The sequence below is a fragment of the Phyllobates terribilis genome, unplaced genomic scaffold (assembly GCF_046119375.1).
Source record: "Phyllobates terribilis strain yellow unplaced genomic scaffold, ASM4611937v1 Scaffold_4__5_contigs__length_816908805, whole genome shotgun sequence".
Lineage (NCBI taxonomy): Eukaryota > Metazoa > Chordata > Amphibia > Anura > Dendrobatidae > Phyllobates > Phyllobates terribilis.
In genome coordinates, this window is record NW_027362764.1 from 689211327 (window position 1) to 689233283 (window position 21957).

Consider the following 21957-nt stretch of genomic DNA (forward strand, 5'->3'; position numbering starts at 1 on the left):
GACCACCAGTAACCAACTCCAGGGCCCCACTTTTCATCTAAAAGCAAATGTGACATTATCCTCAATCACAAATTTATATAACAATGAACTGGGTAGATTGCTAAATTAATGAGATGGTACAGTACATTTGTCTGTACATAGTGATTCAAGTGCCAAATACTGTTCATATAACAGTGTGGTAGCCCACCGGAGGATTCTCCTGTTCTCCTGTGAGCCAGTCCAAGCCTGCCCATATATATCCATGATTGTCTCATGTTCATCCTCTGTACATCCCTGGCTCAGAATCATCTTTTCACATGCTGCTGCTGTTACTGTGTGCATAATACAAGAATTCTGTAATCTTCACACATGCCTCTGTAGTCGAGTTGAAGCTATCTGATGAAGTTCTTGGTGTGAGTACTGGCTCAATAGAGACATCCATAGAAACGCTGTCTAAGGAGCCCCACAATCACAGCCCAGTTATGGAGTTAGAATAGGACATTTGCATGTTTGATCGCTGTTATTCTAGGTCGGCTCTTTCGGTAAATACAGTAGTAAGATGTATCTGCACACCTGCACTGTATTTCCCCCAGCTCGCAGCAAACAAAACAGCTATGTTCACACTAGGCGTTTTTTCAGCATTCTTTTGATGCATTTTTTATGCAAATTTTCAGCTGCGTTTTACAGTACCAACAAAGTCTATGAGATTTCAGAAATCTCATGTACACACATTGGTTTTTGTAGTCAGTATTTTGTGCTTTGCATGTTTTTTTAGCACAACAGAGCATGTCACTTATTTCAGCGGTTTTCACCCATTGAAAGCAAAAAACACGCTGAAAAAACACCTAGTGTGAACATAGCCATCAGGTTTTGCTGCATTTTTAGTGGGAAAAAAAGTACAGCAGTGAAACTCATTTATTTTTCTGATTTTACCATCTTGTCTTGGTCACCTGAGATGGCAGTTGGGATTAGTATAGTTTAATTAAATTAGTGATGTGTAAAATGTAAATATTGGCTGAGCTAGGTGTGAGATTGAACAATATCTGTGTCCTATGGAGGTGTGAAATTGAATAATCTCTGAGCAACTCCATGGCAGACCATAGTGTGAAAATAAATCGTGTCCTACAAACTCAATGCACTGAAAATGTCTTAGAAAAACTATTCCTGAACAATTCCCCTCCCCCACTGTTGCATTTGTAATTCTGGTTAATATACTTGCACATATGTCTTGCATTGGTGACCTGTGTTCATGCTTCTGTGGTGGAAGCAAAGCTGAACTTTGGGATCCAGAAAAACGCAGCAAAAACGCAACAAAAAACACACCAAAAAACGTACCCAAAAAACACACCAAAACCTGCATTTTTGATGCAGCTTCTTTTCTGCCAAACGATCAGGTTGTGCTGTAGAAAAAAAATGCTGAAAAAAAGATCTAGTGTGAACATAACCCAAGGCGTCTTTACTGTGCATATATAACCTTATCATTTCTGACTGCTCAATCTGTCACATTTATTTTGGTCGCTTTCCAGGCTGCATTCTTTCCAAAATATATGTTTTCCTGCTTAAAAAAAAAACAAAAAAACATCCAATCGAAAGTAAATATAGTCTCACAGAGTCCAAATTTTAAAGTCTCCAAACGAACGCACTCTCGAACCCTCCGGGGAATGACTGCAAGACGAAGAGAGAATCAGCTTCATTCAAACGTCAGCATGAAACCACGAAGGGCCTGTAATCTCTAACAAAAGAGCATTTACACCTCCATTAAATGGCCAGACTGTCAGTTACTTAAGAGCAACTGAAACTTTAGTCAATATTTAGCTTTAATCTGTAAAATAGTCAAACTGCAGTAACATGGTGGCTAGAAAATATCTTACGTTCATTAATGGGCTGATGTGTATCAAGTCTCAAAAAATGAATTATAGTGAATATTAATGTTTAATGTAAAAACTGAAACCTCAGGGTGTCAAAAAGGGCTAAAAAACAGTCCACAATAACATCTTTCATAAGGTATTTTATAACCATGATGCACTGCAGCAGGGCAGCACATTCTGACTTCTCCTGGTCTTCCAAGACGACCTGTATAGTAGGAAATTTATATACTGTAAATGTAACCACTAAATATATATATAATTACTATTCATAAAAAAATAGTAACAAAATATGGCTGTAAAGGCTGTGTTCACCTCCAGAACTGGTCTACATAATATGCTTTGGTGAAAAAATGGTTCTGGAGGTGAACACAGCCTTTACAGCCATGTTTTGTGACTCTCTCTTTATGGATAGTAGTTTTCTTCTCCAGCTGCAGACATGAAAAGAATGGTCTGAAATCAGACACATCGACCTCACTATTGGAGAAGAACGCCTTGCAGATCTGCTTGTCCTCCTCTAGGCACAATGAACTACAAGCAGCTGCTGCTGGGAAATGAGACGGAGCACTCTCTTCCCTGCAGCCAGTTGTCCTTTTATGCTATTCCCTGTGAGACAGCGTACATACAATGCCTGCATCCTGACAGCGCAAAAACCTCTACAGGCAGAACATGGCTCGTAAGGGGAGACGTCACCGTGCTAGCAAACAGCACAGCATCATTCCTGAAGATCAGTATACATCATTGTCTCCTAACTGTCCAGGGCCACTACTACAGCATGAAGTATTTATTTTACTCACTAATATATTACCATTAATTCCACAGCACTTTACAGATATTATCAGCACTGTCCCCATTGGAGCTCACAATCTACATTTCTCTATCAGTATGTCTTTGGAGTGTGGAAGGAATCCAGAGCACCCGGAGGAAACCCACGCAAACTCCGTGTAGATGTTGTCCTTGGTGAGATTTGGACCCAGGACCCCAGCGCTGCAAGGCAACACTGGTTAATCACTGCCCATGCCATATCCTGTATTTTAATAAGGGCTTTTAAGATAACGTTTCTATGTTTTCAAAATGAAGGAGGACTAGTCCAGCAGGTTATTGCATCCCCCAGACTAGTCCTTCTTTGAGCACATGAGCAACATTTACAGCAGTCATACCAAGGCAGGGATTGTATCAAGGATGTCAATCATTCCCAGAGAGGCAAGGATTAAACAGGTTGTCTACTACTTTTACATTGATGGCCTATCCTTAGTATAGGTCATCAATGTCTGATCGGCCGGGGTCCGACACCCAGCACCCCTGCCAATCAGCTGCTATCGGTGGCAGCGGCCGCCGGCCATAAGTACTCACTTGCCGCGCTGGTCTGTCTACTTGTAATGGGGGCAGGGCTTGGTACTGTACTTCCACCTTCTATTCAAATCCTATTTAAATCAATAAGAGGCGGATGTGTAGCACCCTTCGGCAACCACTACAGTAAGACGGAGCAGCTCGGCAAGTGAGCACTAACGGCCGGCGGCCACCGCCACGGTAACAGCTGATCGGTGGAGAGACCCCAGCCGAACAGACATTGAAGACCTGTCCTTGGTGACTCAGTGGTTAGCACTGCAGCCTTGCAGCACTGGGGTCCTGGGTTCAAATCCCACCAAGGACAACATCTGCAAGGAGTTTGTATGTTCTCCCTGTGGGCTTCCTCCGGGTTCTCCGGTTTCCTCCCACACTCCAAAGACATACTCATAAGGAATGTAGATTTGTGAGCCCCTATGGGGACAGTGATGATAATGTACAGTACAGACCAAAAGTTTGGACACACCTTCTCATTTAAAGATTTTTCTGTATTTTCATGACTTTGAAAATTGTACATTCACACTGAAGGCATCAAAACTATGAATTAACACATGTGGAATTATATACTTCACAAAAAAGTGTGAAACCACTGAAAATATGTCTTATATTCTAGGTTCTTCAAAGTAGCCACCTTTTGCTTTAATGACTGCTTTGTACACTCTTGGCAGTCCCTGAAAGAGGGACAAATATTATACATTAAGAAAATAAACACTCCCCTCTACAGACCCCCATCAATCTAGTACAGATACCCCAAAGACCATGATGCTCTTTGTTTACACTCTTAGAAAGTGGCACATGACCACTGAAACTAATCACTGACTTCAGCAACCTGGAAACATGGCTCAGCTCCAAATGGTGATTTCTGTAGTAATGCCAGTAACCGCTGATACAACTGCAAGAGACCAGTGAGGACCACCGAACACCCACACTGAACGATCAGGGAGTTGAAGATGTGCTTTTTTTTTTTTTTCTAAGATTTTTTTTTTAGAAACCAAAACAACCTTTTCTAGAGTGTACAAACCCCTCTATGATGTTTATAATCCCTAAAAAGATCATTACGTCTAAAAAGTATTAAGATGGTGGAGAGACCTCTTCATGCCACCAGAAGACCCAAGGTCAATTTCTCCTCTTGCCCTCACTAGGACCCCTTTTAATCTTAATACTAATTCTTTCTCTTCAAGAGGGGTTGAACTTAGCAGTTCCATCTTAAACCCTCCAACCTAGAATTATTTCTCCATACTAATGTGACATGGAACGTCTTTCGGCAGGTTCTTGGCTCTGAGCTCTACTTTTCCTGTTCTTCCAGACATTGCCTATATAGTAAAACCTTAAATGGATACTTTAAATATCTTAAAATGCTGTTTTACTCTTGCACTTGTTCCAATCTTGCGCTTGTTCTGTCTGAAAATCCATGCACATTTCTGCTAAAATAAGACTCCCAGATTTGCTTGGCTCTTGAATTATACATCATTTCGTCCATGTACAGTTCCTGATCTGCTGAGTGGAAGAAATGTTATTTTTCTCTCTATATTTATAAGCCAGGAGCGTAGCCCCCTGCTGTGTTATTGGAGATAATAAAAGACATGTTACATAACTTCTTTCAGATTATAAATTTGCTTTTTTTTTCCACCGGAGTACTCACTACTGAGAGATATGGAGAGGTCACCATATCAGAGTCACAGGCTCCACTTCTGCGGAGGATTATCGGTAAACTGTTGTGACACTTCTCCACCACATAGGGTAATGTCACTCTTCTCATTTCATTTATACCGCTACCTTTTACTGCCTATTATTCTTCAAGTACATCTGAAAAATCATCTTAAGACGATGGAAAAAAAAAATGCTGAGTGACCTTTACAAAACACCGACACTTTAGAAAAACAATGCGGGAAACTTCTGCCAGAAATTGTGACCAATAAATAGGGTATATCATGTTTTTTTTAAAAAAAATTTTTACGGCATTTACACTCTTTTTCTACCTTTTATACCTGTCTTGACTAGTGGTTAAATGTGCAAAACTTATTAACAAACATATTCATTTCTGGGCACTAAATATTTTATGCCAGCCGACATCAAGACTCATTGAGACGTCACGGATTTCTCTGATACGCCAAAAAATTCAACAGTCTTTTTTTTTTTTTTATCAGATTTTCATTAGTGTTTGGTCAATGTGTCAGTTTTTAATATTTATTTTATTTTCTTATTTTAAAATGAAAAAAAAAAATTGCAAAACTTCCTCTATTTATTGCAATGCTAAAAACGGAAATCACACGGATGGCAACAGATGAGCTGTCAGTGATTTTTGACTCACATGGGTAATTTTGATCCATGACTCCTACAGAAAATGGACATGTCTCCGCGACTTTTTTGCAGACACTAGGTTCACAAAAAAATACATGTAGACAGCTGTAGAGAGGGGTGAGGCCTCCAGGAGAGGTAACTGTATTGTGAAAGTTATCCTTTTGGCATCATTTGTACCAGGACATAAAAAAGATGCATTTTACACTATTAATAAATTTCCCCTAGCCCAATGTTATTATGTGCAGATAACATTATATACATAGTACATTAGTGTGTGTCTAAAATACACACATATTGCTACAAAATAAGATAGCTGCTGGGCTTTTCCAGGCCCATTACATAGAAGTAGTCAATACGTGCATTAGGTGACAACAGCAAGTCTCCGTCATTCTGTCTGATCTGCAGTTGTTACTGTAGGATCCTCTAGGCCCTCTGTGGATGATCCTTCTTCCTCCATTTACCATACTGAAGTTGAGTCTATGTGCCAAGAAATAACTCAGTTTCCTGTCTTAAACCAGAGTAGTCTCTGAAAGCAACATGGTGCTAAGAGCACATGATGGGAACCTAATGGACGGCTGTTATTTGCTGAGAAGATGATATAAGTAACCTCTGAAAGTTAGAAAAAAAGCTGAATCCTTACGGACTAAGTGATTTTTTGTTCTTTAGGATCATTTTTTTTAAAGCTAAATTAATTAGCCTTTATCTACTACTTTGACCATGAAAATCCACTTGTTATTAGATTCCTACTAAAGTCTAAATGGGTTAAACAAACTGTGCTGTGATTTACTATATGGCCATATTTACATTTTGGGTGAATTTTTTTTTTATTAACCAATTATTGTAAAAATGTAGTTCAGTAGAGTACAGACCACTTTCCACCAGATATTCCGAGTGCCTCAGTCATTGTACTGTTTATAGTATTGACTGGAAAATTATTGAAATTGATGGTAATAATTAGCATTTCCTTTAAAGAGAATTTGTCAGCAGGTTTAGTAATCTGGGATGTATCACTTAGTTTACTGGGTGCAGCAGTTATGATAGAATCAGTTTTCTCAGCTGCAGATCTAGCAGTGCTCAGAATGCTGAGCCCTGTATAATCCCAGCCATATCAGTGATTGGCAGCTTCCTGTGTGCACTGTATGTTGACAGAAAGCTGCCTATCAGTGGCGGCGGCGTGGTTCTGCTAAAAGGCACCCTAGCCCTGCAGGGATAATCTCCTGCTGATAAAACACTGATTGTACTGAAACAGCAAAACACAGCCTAGTAAGTGACACATCGCTGGAATCAGGATCTCTGCCCCTACATCATGCTACTCTCAGACTAGATAGCAAAAACCTGACAAATTCCCTATAAATATTTCCTGCAGAATATTTGCATGGCTTCCTCTTACAATCATACATATCTTTATGTGAATTTGTACATATATCTAGATTATATTTATATATTGTTCGGTGTCATCCATAGTCATTGGTCTAAAACATGATGGATCAGTTGGATTATTTAGAGCCATCAGAGAGTCATTATCGCTCTGAGACCTCATATGTTACCGTATGTAGTAGTGGATCCTTATTGGATTACACTATGTATGTAGATGACACTATGTACAGTATTATACGTATTATTCAGTGACGTCATGCGTCTGCGTACAACCGCTGTAATTTTTCTGTGCCATCATGTATTTGTCATTTTTACGGCTCCAGTATTTGTGTTGTCAGTAGGATAATCTGTTACATGACATCATACATCTATTATATCTAATACCCCTTTAAATCTAATCTTTTCCCATTGTTTTACATGCTTAAAGAAAAAGAACAAGAGGGAATCACAAGATGGTTTGTAGATTAAAAAAAGTGGCTCTCAATTTTAATTTTAGCCAAAAATTCGGAGACTTTTGGATACATTTTAGCAAATATTCCTACACGTGTTAAATGTTATTATGTTGTGAGGCCATCTATACGTTCTGTCTATATTGCAACATAAAATATATATTACTCCTATATATAGGTGAATGAGTGGGACGTCAGCTCAGCATGTCCGGTATATTGAGCCGCTGAACAATCCTTTACATTATTCCACAGCCTCGCAGTTGTCTCTGTCTGCAGTGGTCGCTGGCTCCGGGCCAGCAGTGAGGTGAAACAGTGGCCGTTTCCTGATAGAAAAGCAACAGGACACATAAATCTCTCATTTGATGTGTATTCTTATATTTCCGATGGCAGGTTTGGAGAATCCAGTTAAGCACATTTTATGTGACCTATATCAGAGCTTAAAGGGGTTGTCAGAATGGGTTGGAAAGATAAAAGATGCCACACTCACCCCACGATTCCCGGCTGTTCCTGTTCAAAGGCTGTCTGGTTCCCCACCAGTGATTGACCACAGCGGTCACATTAGCTTTAGTTATGACGTCATCAATGCAGCAGGAAGTACAGTCATGGCCAAAAGTATTGAGAATGAGACAAATAGTAATTTTTCCAAAGTTTACTGCTTCATTTTTTGTAATGGCAATTTGCATATACTCCTGAATGTCAAAGAGTGATCAGCTTAACAGCAATTACTGTACTTGCAAAGTCAATATTTGCCCAGAAAATGAACTTTAACCCCCAAAACACATTTCAACATCATTGCAGTCCTGCCTTAAAAGGAGCAGCTAACATCGTTTTAGTGATTGATCCATTAACACAGGTGTGGGTGTTGATGAGGACAGGGCTGGCGATCAACCAGTCATGATTAAGTAAGAATGACATCACTGGACACTTTAAAAGGAGGCTGGTTCTTGGTATCATTGTTTCTCTTCAGTTAACCATGGTTATCTCTAAAGAAACACGTGCAGCCATCATTGCACTGCACAAAAATGGCCTAGGGAAGAGTATCGCAGCTACAAAGATTGCACCTCAGTCAACAATCTATCGCATCATCAAGAACTTCAAGGAGAGAGCTTACATTGTTGTCAAAAAGGCTCCAGGGTGCCCAAGAAAGACCAGCAAGCGCCAGGACCGTATCTTAAAACTGTTTAAGCTGCAGGATCGGACTACCAGCAGTGCCGAGCTTGCTCAGGAATGGCAGCAGGCTGGTGTGAGTGCTTCTGCACGCACTGTGAGGCGGAGACTCTTTGATCAGGGGCTGGTTTCAAGGAGGGCAGCAAAGAAGCCACTTCTCTCCAGAAAAAACATCAGGGACTGATATTCTGCAAAAGGTACAGGGAGTGGACTGCTGAGGACTGGGGCAAAGTCATTTTCTCTGATGAATCCCCTTTTCGATTGTTTGGGACATCTGGAAAACAGCTTATTCAGAGAAGAAGAGGTGAGCGCTACCACCAGTCTTGTCTCATGCCAACTGTAAAGCATCCTGAAACCATTCATGTGTGGGGTTGCTTCTCAGCCAAGGGAATCTGCTCACTCACAGTCTTGCCTAAAAACACAGCCATGAATAAAGAATGGTACCAGAATGTCCTCCAAGAGCAACTTCTCCCAACCGTCCAAAAGCAGTTTGGCGCCCAACAATGCCTTTTCCAGCATGATGGAGCACCTTGCCAAAAAGCAAAGGTGATAACTAAATGGCTCATGGAACAAAATATAGAGATTTTGGGTCCATGGCCTGGAAACTCCCCAGATCTTAATCCCATTGAGAACTTGTGGTCAATCATCAAGAGACGGGTGGACAAACAAAAACCAACAAATTCTGGCAAAATACAAGCATTGATTATGCAAGAATGGACTGCCATCAGTCAGGATTTGGTCCAAAAGTTGATTGAGAGCATGCCAGGGAGAATTACAGAGGTCTTGAAGAAGGGGCAACACTGCAAATATTGACTTGCTGCATTAACTCATTCTAACTGTCAATATAACCTATTGGTACTCATAATATGATTGCAATTATATTTCTGTATGTGATATAAACATCAGACAAACACTAATAAAAACCAGAGGCCAGCAGATCATGTGAAAATATAATTTTGGTGTCATTCTCAAAACTTTTGGCCATGACTGTAGAGACCGGCAGGTGACCGGTGGACATTGAAGAATTGCTTCATTTATATTTTTAACCCATTTTGAGCCCAATGTAAAATAAAAAGTTATCTTTAGATAACTGCTCCAGGGAATCTGTCACCACATTTGACCTAGCTAAACTATTAATATGGACATACAGGTTATAGACTGCTGAGGAGAGTGATCCCTGTATGTCTGATATCAGATGTGTTGTTGTGGATAAATCCTCTTTTATCACTTTATATAAATGACCTCTTCCAGGCTCTGAGGAGGACTCTGCCTGGTGATAACTCAGCCTCCAGAGATTATTATACATGAAGAGGTCATTACCAGTGTGATATGTAATGGCCGCTCTCTGCTCTCCTGATCTCACTGCAGAGCTGTGTGTGATTATACCTGACACATCTGCAGGTTCCTCTCAGCTTCCATCTCACAGGTAGACAGGGTGTAATAATGTTACAATACAGCAGAGCTGTGAGAGCTGCAGCAGATATGTTTGCAAGAAGACAAAGTTCACTTCTCCTGTTCTGTGTTAGTTCCTTGTCTCACACTGGTAACTTCCCTTTTATTTAAAATAGTCTCTGAAGACAGATTCTCATGCAGATCAGTGCCCTCCCCATAGCCTAGAAAAGGTTATTTACATATAAGAAAAATGTGGATTTCTCTGGAATAAAACATTGGATTGCAGATATTAAAGGGGTTGTCCACTACTTTAGATTACCCCCCAATGTATCTCCCCGGGGCCCCTAAGGATTTTTGTAATTAGCTTAGGTTGCAGTTAGTGCCTGTGAGCGGCGCTATCACTGGCCGCTCACAGGCATCACGTGACCCCGGCTGCAGCCGGCTCTGACATCCGCTGATGTCACGACAAGTGCTGGCAGCAGCCGGGGGTCTTTTTCTTCCTGGTTCCAGGTGGATGCCAGGCTGTGGGCGGGGTTACCCCCTGATTCACGCCCGGCATCCACAGCGCGCTCTGCCTCTCCCCATTCATTGGGAAAACACGCGGTGGATGCTGGGTGTGATGTGGGGGATAACCCCACCCACAACCCAGCAGCCACCGCGGGGACCCCAGCGCCGAGTCACGCCTCACTTGTCATGACGTCAGCGCGGGGTCACGTGATGCTTGTGAGCGGCCACCAATAGCGCCACTCACAGGCATTATCTGCAATGGAAGGTATTTACAAAAAGGCTTAGGGACGCAGGGGGGATATATTGGGGGTTGATCCTACTGATTCCCTTTAAGAACTCATGCACATGAAAGTATTTTTGGTCCGAGTGTGATCTGACAAAACAACGGTTCGCATTTGGACCAATGTTATTCTATGGGGCCGCGCACATGTCCGATTTTTTTTCTTTGACAGAGGCGGTCCAGGGAACAATATCACCACATGCCTGAGTTTGATCCGATATTCGGATTGCACTCTGCCATGCCAGTCAATGAGTGCGTGGAAATCATCGGACCACAATCGGATGACATCTGAGTGCAGTCTGATTTCCATGCACTGGTAGAATAGAGAAGATAGAGAATTTTTTTTCTCCATCCTTTCCTCATCCAAGAGAATAGGATCCCATTATGCTGACCCTCTGAGAACACTCTGATCAGAGTGTGATTTTCATAATTGACCCAATTCTCTTGGATAAGAGAATATACGCTCATGTGACCCTGGCCAGACTATATTACAGAGTCAGGCCCATCACTCAGGACCTCTGAGCAAAATAGAGAAGATCAGAATTCATCTTGCTTTGTGAATGGTGACCATGTAATAATGGCGCTTCAAAGGAAATGTCTGATTGAGGAATAGATGATTTGGGTTGTTGGGATTGTCCCACATTGATCCTCATTTATAACAATGACCATGAAGTCACCACCAGTCCACCAGTCATGCAATATGTTTATTACCTAAACTACTCATCTAGGGGGACGTTCCTCAGAGTCATCACACTGCCCAGGATATAGTCTGGTGTGATCGATATGCCAATGAGGGCCTTTAATGTATGTATTGTCACATGTAAATCGCCATGGAATAAATGGGGCTATAATAATAAATAATAATAATTCTGATCTGTGCACACATGAGCAATAATTTTCAGAACTCATTTTATACTCATCCTTTAACACTAGTTAAACCAAGAGTCTACTGCTACAAGACAGATCTGTGATGTAAGAAGACCATCTATCTATTCTTACAATATAACATACTAGTTTCTCCCATAGGCGATACTGCAGAACACTGTCTGGAAATTGATCTCACTCTTGCCTTTCATACCGCTCATTTCTCCTCTTAAATCACATTCTCCACACTTCTGCTTGCCTTAAGATTTTGTACGAGTCAAACTGGGTCAAATTTTCTAGATATAATCTCCATATTTCTCTAAAACAGTGACCTTCAAAAGGAGAACATTTTTTCAAAGTGCCACACACATCAAGGTGGGAAACCATAATCCTCCACCTGTGAAGAGAAGCCTCCGAGATGGGTATGATCAATGGCATATGTACCACAGAGGTGAGGGGGGCTATTAGACGCTGATAGAGAGGGGCACGGCCCTGGTAGAACTTGTTCCCTATGATATTGGTACCTGAGCAAAACTCCTCAATGAAAAAATGCTAAATCCAAAGGATGGAGAACTGGCTCAGTGGTCATGAAATGAACATGGCGGGGGTGGCAGGATCAGACCTTTTTGTTTTCGATTATAAAATTAAGAACCATGACAGGGGGTCCTAAATTGTTCTTCCCTATGAAGCCTTTGCCTTTTATTTATGCCAATTGGTACAAAATACTAATGTGTCGCATTCATCCTCCCTACTCAGCAGGGCACTGACATTATAGTCTTCTCTAAAACAATGCAGCATTTTCTATGGACATGTTTGAGGGCTTTAAAAAAAATGGCATCTTATGCTTTGAGGGCAAAAAAGTGCTCAAGTGATCCCGTTTTGAGGCATGCCAGTACATAATGGTGTCCAAGCAGCAACCATCAGCATTTGGTATGTTGCTGTTGATAGATCCTCCTCTGCAATATTATAACCAGGAAGAGGAGAACTCATTGGCAGATCACTTCCCTCTCCATGCCCTGCACATGCCCAATACAAGCATGCAGTACAGGGCAGGCTCCGAAGGAAGCTTTGCATCAAGTGTTGCTGATATTAACAACTAAATACTGATCTCCTCTTTAATATTACTTTAATTTACCTGATAATAATCAGAATAAACCTTTCCCGTTTTAGGTCAATTAGGATTACCATAATTTTTAATATTTGCCAAATGCCAGAATAATGAGAGAGAGAGAATGCTTTAAGGCATTTTTATTACTTACTGCAAAGTCAAAAGTTTACATACATTTCATTAGTATTTGGTACCATTGCCCTTAAACTGAATGACTTGGGTCAAACGTTTAGGATATCCTTCCACAAGCTTCTCACAATAGTTGGTTGGAATTTGGGTCCATTCCTCCTGACAAAACTGGTGTAACTGATCCAGGGTTGTAGGTCGCCTTGCTCGCACCTGCCTTTTCAGCTTTGCCCATAAGTTTTCAATAGGATTGAGATCAGGGCTTTGTGATGGCAACGCCAAAACATTGACTTTGTTATCCTTAAGCCACTTTGTTACCATTTTGAAGGTATGCTTCGGTTCATTGTCCATTTGGAAAACCCATTTCCGCCCAAGCTTTAACTTCCTGGCTGATGTCTTGAGATGTTGCTTCAGTATTGCCACAATCTTCTTTTCTCATGATACCATCTATTTTGTGAAGTTCACCAGTCCCTCGTGCAGCAAAACAACTCCACAACATGATGCTGCCACCACCATGTTTCACAGTTGGGATGGTGTTCTTAGGCTTCCAAGCTTCTCCCTTTTTCCTTTAAACGTAACGACGGTCGTTATGCCCAAAAATGTAAATTTTAGTTTCATCAGACCACATGACATGTCTCCAAAAATTAAGGTCTTTGTTCCTGTGTGCATTTGCAAACATTAATCTGGCTTTTTTAAGTTTCTTTTGGAGTAATGGCTTCTTCCTGTCAGAGTGGCCTTTCAGCCCATGTTGATACAGTACTCGTTTCACTGTGGTTATTGACACAGTCTTACCAGCTTCCGCCATCATCTTCACAAGTTCTTTTGCTTTTGTCCTGGGGCTGATATGCACAAGTTGGACCAAAGCACGTTCATCTCTGGGACACAGAACCCGTCTCCTTCCTGCACGGTATGATGGCTGGACATTCCCATCTTGTTTGTACTTGATTATAATTGTTTGTACAGATGAACGAGGCACCTTCAGGTATCTTCAAATTGTACCCAAGGATGAGGCAGACTTGTGCAAGACCACAATTCTCTTCCTGATATCTTGGCTGATTTCATTAGACATTTTCCATGATGCTACACAAAGAAGCAGTGTGTTTCAGGTATGCATTAAAATACATCCACAGGTGTGTCTCTAACTCAGATGTTGCCAAAAAAACAGAAGCTTCCAAACACATGACATCATCATATGGGCAGCCCAGAATTGTTTAAAGGCACATTAATCTAAGTGTATGTAAACTTTTGACTTTGCAGTAAGTAATAAAAATGCCTTAAAACATTCTCTCTCTCTCATTATTCTGGCATTTGGCAAATATTAAACATTATTGTAATCCTAATTGACCTAAAACGGGAACGGTTTATTCTGATTTCATGTCAGATATTGGGAACAACATGCATACAGTATTTGTCTTTTTATATAGTGTATGTAAACTTCTGGTCTCAACTGTATATATTAAGTATGATTCTTGAATGCAGCATCAATAAATTTAGCTCCATATTTCTGCTTGTCTGTAAATTTCATTTTTCAAGAAATAATACAATGTTGCTTTTACTAATATCCCAGTTTTATATCTTTGTTCTGAGAAGATAAAATGAGTATATGACTGACAAATGTGACATATAAGAATATTAAGCTTATAGATCAGTATCAATATTCTCCTGAGCAGATCATGCTAACAGGTTAGCGATGCCTGTTAAATAATGAATATCATTCAGGTTTCTATATTCACGCAGAGGTGACATCTGAAATACAACCTGAAGCCAGCATGAGAAAAGCAGTTCTAGCAGAGGGGACCATTAAAGTACTTATGACGGCTTAAAAGAGTCAGAAATGGAGAACAAGCATTTTCTATTCAAGCCACTGATTGCAGAATAGCCATAGACTGATTTCGTAATTTCACTCTTTCCACAATGTACATTATTGTCGCCATCCTATAACTGCATCTTAAATAGACTGTAATGATAGAGAATGAAAATGAGCCAAGGACTAAACTGAGATACTGTGACACTGCAGTAATATACTTTTATAATACTATACATTGCATTCGATCCATCTTCCCATCTATATTGTAACAATTTGTTGCCAAATTAGCTAATGACATTGTCATCTTCAGGGTCACATGGTTGAGACAAGAAGAACTTTAACTCCAACATAGTGGACTGGCTTCAATACTGTCCGCAACCAGCTTTAAAGAGGATCTGTAAAGTAAAGACTTTACTATAATAATTCTATAATGAACATTTTAAAGAAATCCGTCTTCTCTTTCTTTAGTTATCACCCATCCATGCAAGTGGAGTTGTGCTACATGCGGCCCTTGGTCTTCTCCTGCCAGTCTAGGTATTTGATGGTCCTTCACCCACTTCCGGTCTTTGACTGACAGGTGACTGCTTTTTCAGTGACCTGCATTCTTTGACCAAAAATCTCTCGCAGGTGGAGTCACAGATCGATTTCTCAGCTCTATTACGTCAAGTGGAAGTTAGTACGCATGAGCCTTCTCTGACAGTGATGGTTCTTTGACCAGTGGAGGCAGGTCATTGAGAAAGCAATGCCCTATCAGTCAGAGACCACAAGAAGATGGAAGGTAGAGGGGCCGAAGAATACACAGATTGGCAGAAGATCAAGTGCAGTGTCCTGCCCGTCTACACTTGTGCCTCATTAGCATAAAACTTCAATGGGTGATAATTGAAAAATATGATTCAAGCTCCTGTTGACGTTTATATCTTTATACATACCAAGGCAAATCACATTACAAAGCAAAATAAGTTGTAACTGAACATCAGGTTTCCTTAGTAGACGGTAATTGAAAGAGCACGGCATTCAGTGGGTCAGCCTTCCATAACATGTCCACATGACTTGCTCGTCCCTCTTCTCTGACACTATCTGCACCAGTTGCAAACCTTTTATTCCCATGTTAAGAGCTCAGCACAGACAGATGACTGTCTGGGGACCATTAATAAGGGTCACCATACACATCAGACTAAATTCGATCGACGGGCCAAAGTGTATGGGGGCGCCAGCTGACTGATGGTCAAGAGAGATGTCGATCGCGCATGTCCAATGTCAAACTGATGATACGCATTGTTCTCTCTGAAATAAACTGCTGATGGAAATGTCGGCCGGTGGCTTCCTCACAGAGAACTAAGGAGCGTCAGCTGAGATGGCTGTCGGATGGACGATGGGATGAAGCATTATTTCACCAACGGCCGACTGATGTATATGACCAGCCTAAGACCAGTACTTGATGGAAACGAATGGCAGATCCCATTACCAGCCTACCCACCATTCCAGAAAAAAAATCCAGAAAAGTTCTCTACTAAAAACTCCAGCAACTTAAAAAACTGAGTGAGTTACAAATCCCCTCAAGTTCTTCTCCTGCTACAAGCTTACATATAATGTATGTACACACACATTTTTGAGTTTGAAAAAGTTATAAACTACTTTGAAAAAAATTGTAGCATGTGGAGTGCACAGCCCAGAAAATCATATAGCCATGTTCTACCATCCCCAAAACAGTCCTAACCACTGAGCCACCATGCTGCAATTTGACTGTATATTAAAAACATCCAGTGGTCTTGAAAAATGAATTTTCCAACATCACACCAAATCTATGGATCTGCACTATATATGTAAAAACCTACAAAGGATGTAGTTTGTATTCAATCCATGGACAAGAATCCATGAGTACTGGAGGGATACATTGCTCATCAGAACACTGAACGTCGCGCACTTCCAGTGATTCGAATAGCAGTCCTGTACATAATGCTTGGTAATGTAAGTATGGCATTGCAATTCATGTACAAAAATGACCTCCAGTAATCAGATTCATCAAAGAGGGGCTCCTCTCCACGTTAGGGTATTGATCGCATACGTGCTTTTTGTATAAGATGTCCACTTTTCTGTTTATCACTAAGCAATAGTACAAACAAAATTTTATTTTGGTTATTTGGAATTCATAAAGAAAACATTTAGATCTGTATACAAGGAAACACTGAGAGGGTATAAAGTAGCACCCCACAGTAGAGAAGCGACTATGTGGTCATGGCCAAGATATCGAAACCTTCTATTTCGTCTTTTGAATTGTCGATAGCAGTTTAATTTTATGGTATATTCTTCTAGGGACTGGAGCTAAAAGTCTCCTTCTTCTCTCCACATAGTTACAGTGATAAATAATGGCACTCCTTTTACCTGCGCATAGTAGAAGGGGAGAAGCTTAGAGGATCTGTCACTTGTCATACATAAGTATCTTTTTTTTTACCTGGTCTAATGCTTTTGTTCTGAATATGGCATTGTTCTTTTTTGTTCCTGTGCCTCCCCATTCCTGAGATGTAGCCCCCTCTTGTAAGCAAATCTAGTCTTGTTAGTGATCCTCATAAAGACTCCCACAGAGAAGATTTGATGACCACACCCACTTGGCTAAAAATACCACATTTAAATACAAGAAAGAGGGGGCTGTATCTAATGAATTGAAGAGCACAGAAACAAAAGAAAAGCAATTTAAACTTCAGGAGAGCAGCAGCATTTAGGCCAGGTAAGAAAATTATATATTTATAGCAAGTGACAGGTTCTCTTTAAAGGGAACCTGTCAGTAGGATCAAGCATGGGCACACAGGTCATAGAAAGCTGAATAAAATGATACATTAATACCTGTGATACGATGTCTTATTCCAGAGAAATCCATGTTTTTCTTAATATGTAAATGAGCTGTTAAGATCTATGGGCCGGGCATAGATCTCCCTGAGAATCTTCCTCCAGAGCTTATTATAAATGAAAGGAGGCGTTACCAGTGTGAGACATGTAAAGGCTGACAGTCTGCTCTCTTGATCTACATGTCTCACACTTGTAACGCTACTTCTTTCATTTATAATAAGCTCTGGAGGCAGGTTCTCAGGGAGATCTATGTCCGACCCATAGATCTTAACAGCTCATTTACATATTAAAAAAAAAGTGGATTCCTCTGGAATAAGATATCAGATCACAGATATCAAGGTATCATTTTATTCAGCTTCCTATGACATGCGTGTCCATATAGAAGACTTAGGAGGGTTGATCCTACTTACTAAAAAACATATTTTAGCATTGAGTGCAAGTGAAGCTGTCTTCAATAGGCTCCCTCTAGTGGTGGCTGTAATCTGACAAAATTTTATGGCCATAAAAAAAAATGAAGCAAAATCTGGAAAAGAAATTAATATAAAAGAAGTTATTCAGCACAAAACTTTCACTGTAATTGGGAAAGTCAGCAAAAAGTGAATAATCAGCCTAAAGGGGTTGAACAATCCCTACTTATTAGAAGAAACTGATCCCACATTGTTCTCCTGCAGGTCCCCAGTAATTTGTTCTTCTCTGGTGAGAACTTTGGCAGTAACGATTCCTTGCAGCATCATCATAGGATAAATTTGTCATCGCTTAATGTCCATTTAAATAGAATTCCTAGTATATAGCAACTACTTGAGCGGCATCCTAGGAGTGACTGCACAGCAGGTGCCATCAGCAGATTGTAAGCGCTCTAAATGGCAGCCTGTAGGGCAACGTCACCCTACACCATATGTATTAGCAATTGCTAATAATGGAAAAATAATATACGGTTTCAAACACTTTTCATCCATGGAAATATCAAGTCAGTAAGTACAGCAATATGGAGCCTCACTCCTCAGAGTCTCCCAGAGGCAAAAGCATCATCACAGATTCAGGCACAGGGAAAGTGTAATAGAAAGCTCCCATCCCCCATGTATGAGGTGTAAAACTGGCACATACTGACAGTAAAAAGCACAAATAAAATTACACCAAGGCAAGAGAAAATCAAAGTCCACATTGTCTAAGAATAGCAATGTCTAGAATACAAGGAAGACAACATTTCAACAAATATTTTCAATCTGTTATTTTCATTTTTCCCACCGTCATACAGCTGGCGGCCCACTAAACAGATGTGACACTATTATATTTGGCAAATGTTCTTGATATATTTACACCATTGATATCCATATATAATAAAGCCCCCCCTCCTGAGTGTATTATAAATGACAGCTTCCCTCTGGAGACACTGACACCGCATGCAAATAAGAGGTGGGCGGCTCAATAGTCTTTCCAACAGGGATGTGAAGCAACAATGTAACTTTTATATGGAGAAGTCTATACATTGTATGTAAACTACTGTCCTCTGGGCTCAACACAGGACTTCACTGCTCTATAGCAGGCACATGACACGAGGTCCACATCCCACATTATGGACGCATCACCCAATTATCCTTCCTAATTCACTGATAATGTCATTGTGTGGGGCTGATGGCAAAATGGGCACACTAACAAATCCAACAATAATCAGGCTATAACTTGCCCCAGTCCCCAAAGTTTAGAGCTACAAGTAAAACATTGAAAATGCAAAGAAGTATGCAGACTACCATTGAAACCACCACCATAGAAGAGGAAAATAGGAAGGAAGGAAGGTAGGAAGGAAAAAGAAGGAAGAAAAGGGAAGGAAGGAAGAAAAAGAATAAAGCAAGGTAGGGAAGGAAAAATTAAGGAAGGAAGAAAAGGGAAGAAAGAAAAGGGAAGAAGGAAGAAAAAAAGAAAGAACGAAAGAAAGAACAAAAGAAAGGAAGAAAGAAAGGGAGAAGGGAAGGAAAGAGGTACGGATGGAAAGAAGGAAAAACAAAGAAAGAAAGTGAAGAAGGGAAGGAAAGGGGAAGAAAAGGGGAGGGAGGAAGGAAGGAAAAAAGGAAGGGAGGAAGAAAAAGAAAAACGAACAAAGAAAGGGAAGACAGGAAGGAAGAAAAGAAAGGAATTAAGGAAGAAAAAGTAAGGATGGAGGAAAAAAGAAAGAAGGAATTAAGAAAGAAAGAACAAGGAAGGAAGAAAAAGAAAGTTACATTCATTGAATACACAGATATTGGCTAACAGACTGATACACAAAACCATACAAAGATAAATTGATAGTGAAGAGAGAGAGAGAGAGATTGAGCACTGCAAGTAAATTGCAACAAAAGTGTGAGTACTTTTATTGACCCATCTCAAATGCAACATTTCGGATCCAGAAAAAAACTGTGGTGAGTCTTTCTCAAGACTTATATGTAAATTGATAGCTAATTACATAGATTCAGTACTTAGATAATGGATAGAGAAGTGAGAGATAGTTGAATACAGTTATGAGAGCACAGGTCACACACAGATGATCTATAGATTACATTGATAATTAATATAGAACAGGTAAATACATAGATCATTATAGGAAATAGATATATTGATAGTAGCTGTTACTTTAGTAAAATGCCACTTATTAACCCTTTCTACCAGTGCCCCTTCTGCCACTCCACAAACTCCTGCATCTCAGAAACCCCCAAGCCACAACTGTTTGCAGGGCACAAAGAGCCATGTGGTGGGGTTTACTGTGGCTGTGGGGGGCTGCCCTGGAAGCCCCCACATCACACACTGTACAGTTCACTGTATTTATCCGTCTCATGGAACCAAAACATCTAGAAACCCAAACACAGCACCCGGTGGGTGTCAGGAGAGCCGGCAGGACTATGGGGTCCACACAGAGCCGGCAGCACTATGGGGTCCACACAGAGCCGGCACTATGTCAGGAGAGCCAGCAGCACTATGGGGTCCACACAGAGCCGGCACTATGACAGGAGAGCCGGCAGGACTATGGGGTCCACACAGAGCCGGCACTATGTCAGGAGAGCCGGCAGCACTATGGGGTCCACACAGAGCCGGCAGCACTATGGGGTCCACACAGAGCCGGCACTATGTCAGGAGAGCCGGCAGGACTATGGGGTCCACACAGAGCCGGCACTATGTCAGGAGAGCCGGCAGCACTATGGGGTCCACACAGAGCCGGCAGCACTATGGGGTCCACATAGAGCCGGCACTATGACAGGAGAGCCGGCAGCACTATGGGGTCCACACAGAGCCGGCACTATGTCAGGAGAGCCAGCAGCACTATGGGGTACACACTGAGCCGGCACTATGTCAGGAGAGCCAGCAGCACTATGGGGTACACACAGAGCCGGCACTATGTCAGGAGAGCCGGCAGCACTATGGGGTACACACAGAGCCGGCACTATGTCAGGAGAGCCGGCAGCACTATGGGGTCCACACAAGACCCTGACATGGATCAAGTTCTCTTGTTTGTGCTACCAAAACTAACCCTCCTGTAAGAACAAAGCCCGGAGTCCGGGGCAGCGACCCTCGTGCTGTGGTCCCTCCACGTCTCGGGTGGACCCTGTGTCAGCTGTGGGCACTAGTGAGCAGCCTCTGGCCGGGGCATACTCTGAACATACTGATGCCATGGGCATGCTTACAGCACAGGGCACCCCTCCGGCATACCCTGGGTTAATTCTAGGCTGCATTCTGAGACTTGTAGTGCTGGTCCGAGGAGAAGTAGCTGCACATAGACGGCTCTTACCTCTACATTGAAATACTGCTGCTCTGCAGACACAGCACATACAATCCACAGCAAGGTTTGCCAAAAAAGCACCAATGAATGCAGGAGCCCGTGCGCCCCCCGAGAGCCGGCGGTGGTCCAGACCATGGTGAGGCGCCTTCAGGAGTCCTTCTCTCCCTGCACTAAGTCCCCCGCACAATCAGAAGAGATGCTCTGCAGTGCTGGGCAGACAATCCGCAGGGGCATTGGGTCTTATTCATCACCAGCTGGCAGGCTGGAAGCAGCTCCTTGTGCCGCCCGGAGAGGCCTGTGCCCAGCCTGCTGCCGCCGCCGCCGCCGCTGCCTCTCCTCTGGGCTCAGGCTCCTCTACGGGAATGTCCATCCTTCATCAGCATAACCCCTCCTCTGGAGCTGCCGCGTCCTCCTTAAAGGAGACAGGCTGTAAACATGGAGAAAGGAAGGAAGCCGCCCCAGCCCCCTCCTCATTCATCTCCTCCTGTATCTGGGTGTTGGCTTATCCTACTCCAAACTATCAGGACTGCTGATATCCTGCTGCATCTGTGCATGATGCTCCAAGGGCCATACATGTCAGCCTGAATGCTGCAGCTCACCTACCTCCGGCTGATGAGGATTCCGGCATGATTTATTAATTATCTGCATGTATGAAGTCGGCTCATGTTGGAAGTCGCCAGGAATTTAGGTCAGAATGGAGAATAAGAGTCATGTTGGCGAAGGAAAAGTAGTTCTTTGTACATAGGAATCCGTCATCAAGGCGCAACAAGAAGGTTGCAAAGCATTGCATCGAACTATC

The 21957-nt window shown here is 41.7% G+C and overlaps 1 protein-coding gene across 1 annotated transcript in view; it reads right to left on the bottom strand.

The window, feature by feature from the left end:
• Positions 1–21590, bottom strand: part of MMP16 (matrix metallopeptidase 16) — a 308321-nt gene extending 286731 nt beyond the window's left edge. Inside the window, exon 1 of the mRNA XM_073679550.1 lies at positions 21168–21590. Within this exon, the coding sequence (XP_073535651.1) occupies positions 21168–21293 (126 nt within the window). The 5' untranslated portion in view covers positions 21294–21590. The remainder of the gene's footprint in view (positions 1–21167) is intronic.
• Positions 21591–21957: the final 367 nt, after the last annotated feature.